The 8,161-nt window shown below is 66.7% G+C and overlaps 1 protein-coding gene across 1 annotated transcript; it reads left to right on the top strand.

Moving 5' to 3' along the window:
- Positions 1-252: 252 nt before the first annotated feature.
- On the top strand, positions 253-7,847 carry LOC121082218 (epithelial discoidin domain-containing receptor 1-like; the record flags this gene model as incomplete). Its single annotated transcript, XM_040581569.1, has 5 exons — positions 253-412; positions 628-795; positions 2,675-2,909; positions 6,531-6,680; positions 7,475-7,847. Coding segments are annotated over 5 exons (1,086 nt in total), but the record flags the coding sequence as incomplete, so codon positions are not given.
- Positions 7,848-8,161: the final 314 nt, after the last annotated feature.

The raw sequence follows: 8,161 nt of genomic DNA, 5'->3' as shown, positions 1-8,161 counted from the left end.
CCCACCCCCCTGTGCAAGCCCCTCCCCTCTAGTGTTGACCCTGCCCCCCCGCCATTAGCCCCACCCCTTGGAGTGACCACGCCCATCCACGCCCTGCCCTGTGGGCACAAGCCCCACCCATTTCTCCCTGGCCACGCCCCTGGGTGCTGGGAGGCCACACCCCCCTAAGCCACGCCCCCAGCCCTATTAGCCCTGGGCTGGGAGGCGAAGCCACGCCCCATCCGTGAAGCCACGCCCCCGGGTGTGGATTAGCCCCGCCCCCTGTGACCCCCGCTGCCTGGCAGGTGCTGCTGTGCGAGGTGGAGGACCCCCAAGCTCTGCCCCCCTTGTCCCGCCCCCCCGACCTGCCCCGAGGGCGCCCCCTGCTGGTCGCTGTCAAGGTGCTGCGCCCCGACGCCACCAAGAACGCCAGGTACGGGGCTGGGGGGGGGGGTGGGGGTGGTGAGCGTGCGAGGGGCGTGCAAGGGGCGTGCATGAGTGTGCAAGGGGTGTGCAGCACCCTGGGGGTGTACGGGAGGTGCATGGGGGAGCACGTGGGGTGTAACCCGGCTGAGATAAGGGGTGCCCCCCCCCCCCCCCCCCCCCCCCGGGGCGTGCGAGGGGCACAGGCGGCTGACGGGGGCGCAGGCGGGACTTCCTGCAGGAGGCGCGGACCCTGGGGCGCCTGCGGGACCCCAACATCGTGCGGCTTCTGGGGGTGTGCGCGGGGGCCGGACCCCTCTGCATCATCACCGAGTACATGGAACACGGTGACCTCCACCAGTTCCTGGGGGGGCCCCGAGGCCCCGCCCTCAGGTAGGACACGCCCCATCGAGCCACGCCCCCTTGAGACACACCCCTTCTTCAACCCCCTTGGGGTCCTGCCCCTTTAAGCCTAGCCCTCCCCCACCCCACCCCCCTTTAGCCCCGCCCATCACCCCATAAACTCTGCCCAGCCATATGCCCAGCCCACAAGCCACACCCCTTCCTGCTTTGCCCTGCCCATTCCCCTTAGCCCCTCCCCTTTATCCCTGACCCTCCTTTTTAACCCCGCCTATTCCCCTTAACCCTGCCCATTCCCCTTAGCCCCTCCCTTTGCATTGGCCCCTCCCCTTTATCCCTGCCCCCCTCTTTAACCCCGCCCATTCCCCTTAGCCCCCCAGTTCCCCTTAGCCTCCCAATTCCCCTTAGCCCCACCCATTCCCCTTACCCCCCCAGTTCCCCTTAGCCCCGCCCATTCCCCTTAGCCCCCAGTTCCCCTTAGCCCCCAATTCCCCTTAGCCCCGCCCATTCCCCTTAGCCCCCCAGTTCCCCTTAGCCCCCCAATTCCCCTTAGCCCCGCCCATTCCCCTTAGCCCCCCAGTTCCCCTTAGCCCCGCCCATTCCCCTTAGCCCCCCCAGTTCCCCTTAGCCCTGCCCATTCCCATTAGCCCCCCAGTTCCCCTTAGCCCTGCCCATTCCCCTTAGCCCCGCCCATTCCCCTTAGCCCCCCAGTTCCCCTTAGCCCCCCCAGTTCCCCTTAGCCCCGCCCATTCCCCTTAGCCCCCCAGTTCCCCTTAGCCCCGCCCATTCCCCTTAGCCCCCAGTTCCCCTTAGCCCCGCCCATTCCCCTTAGCCCCCAGTTCCCCTTAGCCCAGCCCATTCCCCTTAGCATCCCAGTTCCCACTAGCCCCGCCCATTCCCCTTAGCCCCCCAGTTCCCCTTAGCCCCGCCCATTCCCCTTAGCCCCCAGTTCCCCTTAGCCCCCAATTCCCCTTAGCCCCGCCCATTCCCCTTAGCCCCCCCAGTTCCCCTTAGCCCCGCCCATTCCCCTTAGCCCCCCAGTTCCCCTTAGCCCTGCCCATTCCCATTAGCCCCCCAGTTCCCCTTAGCCCTGCCCATTCCCCTTAGGCCCCCAGTTCCCCTTAGCCCCGCTCATTGCCCTTAGCCCCGCCCATTCCCCTTAGCCCCGCCCATTCCCTTTAGGCCCGTCCATTCCCTTTAGGCCCGCCCATTCCCCTTAGCCCCCAGTCACCCTTAGCCCCACCCATTCCCCTTAGCCCCGCCCGTTCCCCTTAGCCCCCCAGTTCCCCTTAGCCCTGCCCATTCCCATTAGCCCCCCAGTTCCCCTTAGCCCCGCCCATTCCCCTTAGCCCCGCCCATTCCCCTTAGCCCCGCCCATTCCCCTTAACCTCCCAATTCCCCTTAGCCCCCCAGTTCCCCTTAGCCCCCCAGTTCCCCTTAGCCCCGCCCAGTCCCTCTTAGCCCCGCCCATTCCCCTTAGCCCCGCCCATTCCCCTTAGCCCCCAGTTCCCCTTAGCCCCGCCCGTTCCCCTTAGCCCCCAGTCCCCCTTAGCCCCGCCCATTCCCCTTAGCCCCGCCCATTCCCCTTAGCCCCCAGTTCCCCTTAGCCCCGCCCGTTCCCCTTAGCCCCGCCCGTTCCCCTTAGCCCCGCCCGTTCCCCTTAGCCCCGCCTGTTCCCCCTCGCCCCGCCTGTTCCCCCTCGCCCCGCCCATTCCCCTTCGCCCCGCCCATTCCCCTTAGCCCCGCCCATTCCCCCTCGCCCCGCCCATTCCCCTTAGCCCCGCCCATTCCCTTTAGCCCCGCCCGTTCCCCCTCGCCCCGCCCATTCCCCTTACACCCCAGCCCTCTCTCTTTTTTCCCCCCCGCTCCCCCCCCACCCCCCCCTTAACTCCCCCCCTCCCCCCCCCCCCAGCCTGGCCACCCTGCTGCACGTGGGGGCTCAGATCGCCTCGGGGATGCGCTTCCTGGCGGGCTTGAACTTCGTCCACCGCGACCTGGCCACCCGCAACTGCCTGGTGGGCGAGGGCTTCACCGTCAAGGTGGCCGACTTCGGCATGAGCCGCCACCTCTACGCCGCCGACTACTACCGGGTACGGGGCCGGGCCCTGCTGCCCATCCGCTGGATGGCCTGGGAGTGCATCCTCATGGTGAGCGGGGGCGGGGGGGGCTAAAGGGGGACACAGGGCAGCGAGGGGCGGGGTCAAGGGGGTTTGGGGTGGGGGGTGGGAGCGGGAATGGGCAGGGTTAAGGGGGTTTGGGGTGGGGGATGGGAGCGGGAATGGGCAGGGGTTAAGGGGGTTTGGGGTGGGGGGATGGGAGCGGGAATGGGCAGGGTTAAGGGGGTTTGGGGTGGGGGATGGGAGCGGGAATGGGCGGGGTTAAGGGGGTTTGGGTGGGGGATGGGAGCGGGAATGGGCGGGTTAAGGGGATTTGGGGTGGGGGATGGGAGCGGGAATGGGCAGGGTTAAGGGGGTTTGGGGTGGGGGGATGGGAGCGGGAATGGGCAGGGTTAAGGGGGGTTTGGGGGTGGGGGGGTGGGAGCGGGAAGGGCAGGGTTAAGGGGGTTTGGGGTGGGGGATGGGAGCGGGAATGGGCAGGGTTAAGGGGGTTTGGGGTGGGGGGTGGGAGCGGGAATGGGCAGGGTTAAGGGGGTTTGGGGTGGGGGATGGGAGCGGGAACGGGCGGGGTTAAGGGGGTTTGGGGTGGGGGATGGGAGCGGGAATGGGCGGGGTTAAGGGGGTTTGGGGTGGGGGATGGGAGCGGGAATGGGCGGGGTTAAGGGGGTTTGGGATGGGGGATGGGAGCGGGAATGGGCGGGGTTAAGGGGATTTGGGGTGGGGGGTGGGAGCGGGAATGGGCGGGGTTAAGGGGGTTTGGGGTGGGGGGATGGGAGCGGGAATGGGCAGGGTTAAGGGGGTTTGGGGGTGTATGGGGGGGATGGGAGCGGGAATGGGCAGGGTTAAGGGGGTTTGGGGTGGGGGATGGGAGCGGGAATGGGCGGGGTTAAGGGGGTTTGGGGTGGGGGATGGGAGCGGGAATGGGCGGGGTTAAGGGGGTTTGGGGGTCTATGGGGGGATGGGAGCGGGAATGGGCAGGGTTAAGGGGGTTTGGGGTGGGGGATGGGAGCGGGAATGGGCGGGGGTAAGGGGGGTTTGGGGGTGTATGGGGGGATGGGAGCGGGAATGGGCGGGGTTAAGGGGGTTTGGGGTGGGGGATGGGAGCGGGAATGGGCAGGGTTAAGGGTATTTGGGGTGGGGAAGGGGGTTGAGGTGGAATTGGGGGCGTACGGGGGGATGGGAGCAGGAATGGGCAGGGTTAAGGGGGTTTGGGGGTGTATGGGGGGGGATGGGAGCGGGAATGGGCAGGGTTAAGGGGGTTTGGGGTGGGGGATGGGAGCGGGAACGGGCGGGGTTAAGGGGGTTTGGGGTGGGGGATGGGAGCGGGAATGGGCGGGGTTAAGGGGGTTTGGGGTGGGGGGATGGGAGCAGGAATGGGCAGGGTTAAGGGGGTTTGGGGGTGTATGGGGGGGGATGGGAGCGTGAATGGGCAGGGTTAAGGGGGTTTGGGGGCGTAGGGGGGGGGATGGGAGCGGGAATGGGCGGGGTTAAAGGGGTTTGGGATGGGGGATGGGAGCGGGAATGGGCGGGGTTAAGGGGATTTGGGGTGGGGAAGGGGGTTGAGGTGGAACTGGGGGCGTATGGGGGGGATGGGAGCAGGAATGGGTGGGGTTAAGGGGGTTTGGGGTGGGGGATGGGACCGGGAATGGGCAGGGTTAAGGGGATTTGGGGTGGGGGGGTGGGAGCGGGAATGGGCAGGGTTAAGGGGGTTTGGGGGTCTATGGGGGGATGGGAGCGTGAATGGGCAGGGTTAAGGGGGTTTGGGGGCGTAGGGGGGGGATGGGAGCGGGAATGGGCGGGTTAAAGGGGTTTGGGGTGGGGGATGGGAGCGGGAATGGGCGGGGTTTAGGGGTTTGGGGGGTGGGGACGGGGGTTGAGGTGGAACTGGGGGCGTATGGGGGGATGGGAGCAGGAATGGGTGGGGTTTAAGGGGGTTTGGGGTGGGGGATGGGACCGGGAATGGGCAGGGTTAAGGGGATTTGGGGTGGGGGGGTTGGGAGCGGGAATGGGCAGGGTTAAGGGGGTTTGGGGGTCTATGGGGGGATGGGAGCGGGAATGGGCAGGGTTAAGGGGGTTTGGGATGGGGGATGGGAGCGGGAATGGGCGGGGTTAAGGGGGTTTGGGATGGGGGATGGGAGCGGGAATGGGCGGGGTTAAGGGGGTTTGGGATGGGGGATGGGAGCGGGAATGGGCAGGGTTAAGGGGGTTTGGGGTGGGGGATGGGAGCGGGAATGGGCAGGGTTAAGGGGGTTTGGGGTGGGGGGATGGGAGCGGGAATGGGCAGGGTTAAGGGGATTTGGGGTGGGGGGATGGGAGCGGGAATGGGCGGGGTTAAGGGGATTTGGGGTGGGGGATGGGAGTGGGAATGGGCGGGGTTAAGGGGGTTTGGGATGGGGGATGGGAGCGGGAATGGGCGGGGTTAAGGGGGTTTGGGGTGGGGGGATGGGAGCAGGAATGGGCAGGGTTAAGGGGATTTGGGGTGGGGGGATGGGAGCGGGAAATGGGCGGGGTTAAGGGGATTTGGGGTGGGGGATGGGAGCAGGAATGGGCGGGGTTAAGGGGGTTTGGGGTGGGGGGATGGGAGCGGGAATGGGCAGGGTTAAGGGGATTTGGGGTGGGGGATGGGAGCAGGAATGGGCAGGGTTAAGGGGATTTGGGGTGGGGGGATGGGAGCGGGAATGGGCAGGGTTAAGGGGGTTTGGGGTGGGGGGATGGGAGCGGGAATGGGCAGGGTTAAGGGGGTTTGGGGTGGGGGGATGGGAGCGGGAATGGGCAGGGTTAAGGGGGTTTGGGGTGGGGGATGGGAGCAGGAATGGGCAGGGTTAAGGGGATTTGGGGTGGGGGGATGGGAGCGGGAATGGGCGGGGTTAAGGGGATTTGGGGTGGGGGATGGGAGTGGGAATGGGCGGGGTTAAGGGGGTTTGGGGTGGGGGATGGGAGCGGGAACGGGCAGGGTTAAGGGGGTTTGGGGTGGGGGGATGGGAGCGGGAATGGGCGGGGTTAAGGGGATTTGGGGTGGGGGATGGGAGCGGGAATGGGCGGGGTTAAGGGGGTTTGGGGGTGTATGGGGGGATGGGAGCGGGAATGGGCAGGGTTAAGGGGGTTTGAGGGCATATGGGGGGGATGGGAGCGGGAATGGGCGGGGTTAAGGGGGTTTGGGATGGGGGATGGGAGCGGGAATGGGCGGGGTTAAGGGGGTTTGAGGGCATATGGGGGGGATGGGGAGCGGGAATGGGCGGGGTTAAGGGGGTTTGGGATGGGGGATGGGAGCGGGAAAGGGCGGGGTTAAGGGGGTTTGGGGGTGTATGGGGGGGATGGGAGCGGGAATGGGCGGGGTTAAGGGGGTTTGGGGGTGTATGGGGGGATGGGAGCGGGAATGGGCGGGGTTAAGGGGGTTTGGGGGTGTATGGGGGGGATGGGAGCGGGAATGGGCGGGGTTAAGGGGGTTTGGGGGCGTAGGGGGGGGATGGGAGCGGGAATGGGCGGGGTTAAGGGGATTCTGCAGGAATTTGATGGGAACTGGGGCAGAATTGGGCAGGGTTAAGGGGGTCTGTGCTGCAGCAGGGCTGAAGGTGGGCGGGGCCTGCCTGGGCGTGTCCATGGAGGCGTGCCCATGCGACCCCCCACCCCCCACCCCACCCCCCCTCGCAGGGGACCTTCACGCCAGCCAGCGACGCCTGGGCTTTTGGGGTGACGCTGTGGGAGGTGCTGACGCGGTGCCGCGAGCAGCCCTACGGGCGCCTGAGCGACGAGCAGGTCATCGCCAACGCCGGCCACCACTTCCGCGCCCAGGGCCGCCAGGTGGGCACTGGGAGGCACTGGGAGGGGGCTGGGGGGCACTGGGAGGGGGCTGGGGGGATGCTGGGGGTCTCCAAGAGGCACTGGAGGGCACTTAGAGGGACTGGGAGGATGTTGGGGTCACTTGAAGGGGCTGGGAGGGCACTGGGTGGCGCTCAGGAGAACTGGAAGAGACTGGGATGGCACTGGGAGGTGACTGGTGAAGACTGGGAGGGACTGATTGGACACTGGGAAGGACTGGAGAGTACTGGGTGGGACTGGGAGGACACCGGGTGTCCCCGGGAGGACCTGCTGTGTCCCACTAAGTGCCCAGTTCCCCCCTTCAGCCCCAGTTACCCCCAGTACTCCCACTCACCCCATTACTACCAGTTACTCCCGTCACTTCCAGTCACTCCCACTACTCCCATTGACCCCCATCCCCAGTATTCCCAGTCACCCCAGTTACTCCCCTCCCTCCCAGTCACCCCAGTTACTCCCAGTTACTCCAGTCACTCCCCTCCCTCCCAGTCACCCCAGTTCCTCCCCTCTCTCCCAGTCACCCCAGTTACTCCCAGTTACTCCAGCCACTCCCCTCCCTCCCAGTCACCCCAGTTACTCCCCTCCCTCCCAGTCACCCCAGTTACTCCCAGTTACTCCAGCCACTCCCCTCCCTCCCAGTCACCCCAGTTACTCCCCTCCCTCCCAGTCACCCCAGTTACTCCCAGTTACTCCAGCCACTCCCCTCCCTCCCAGTCACCCCAGTTCCTCCCAGTTCTCCCCAGTACTCCCAGTTGCTCCATGACCCCTGTGACCCCCAGGAGTACCTGCCGTGCCCCCCCCGGCTGCCCAGCGGCGCTGCACGGGGTGATGCTGCGCTGCTGGTCCCGCGACGCCGCCGACCGCCCGTCCTTCGGCCTCCTGCACCGCCTGCTGCGCGACCACACCGTCCTCGCCTGAGCCTCCTCCTCACCATCCTCTTCCTCACCCGCAGCGTCCCTCACCCCTCCTTCAGCTGCCCCCTCCATCCTCCTCCTTGCCATCAGCCTTCATCTCTCCTCATCATCATCCTCACCATCCTCTTCCTCACCAGCAGCCTCCTTCTTCTTCCTCCTCACTGGCATCAGGCTTCAGCCCTCCTCATCCTCGCCCTTCATCCCTCCCCATCCTCCCCCTTCAGCCCTCCCCATCCTCGCCCTTCATCCCTCCCCATCCCCACCCTTCATCCCTCCTCATCCTCGCCCTTCATCCCTCCTCATCCTCGCCCTTCATCCCTCCCCATCCCCACCCTTCATCCCTCCCCATCCTCGCCCTTCATCCCTCCTCATCCTCCCCCTTCATCCCTCCCCATCCTCCCCCTTCATCCCTCCTCATCCTCGCCCTTCATCCCTCCCCATCCTCCCCCTTCATCCCTCCCCATCCTCCCCCTTCATCCCTCCTCATCCTCGCCCTTCATCCCTCCCCATCCTCGCCCTTCATCCCTCCCCATCCTCCCCCTTCATCCCTCC

This window comes from Falco naumanni, unplaced genomic scaffold (assembly GCF_017639655.2).
Source record: "Falco naumanni isolate bFalNau1 unplaced genomic scaffold, bFalNau1.pat scaffold_452_arrow_pat_ctg1, whole genome shotgun sequence".
In the NCBI taxonomy this organism is placed as follows: Eukaryota; Metazoa; Chordata; class Aves; order Falconiformes; family Falconidae; genus Falco; species Falco naumanni.
The sequence above is the reverse complement of the archived record's forward strand: the minus strand, read 5'-3'. Positions and strand labels throughout refer to the sequence as shown.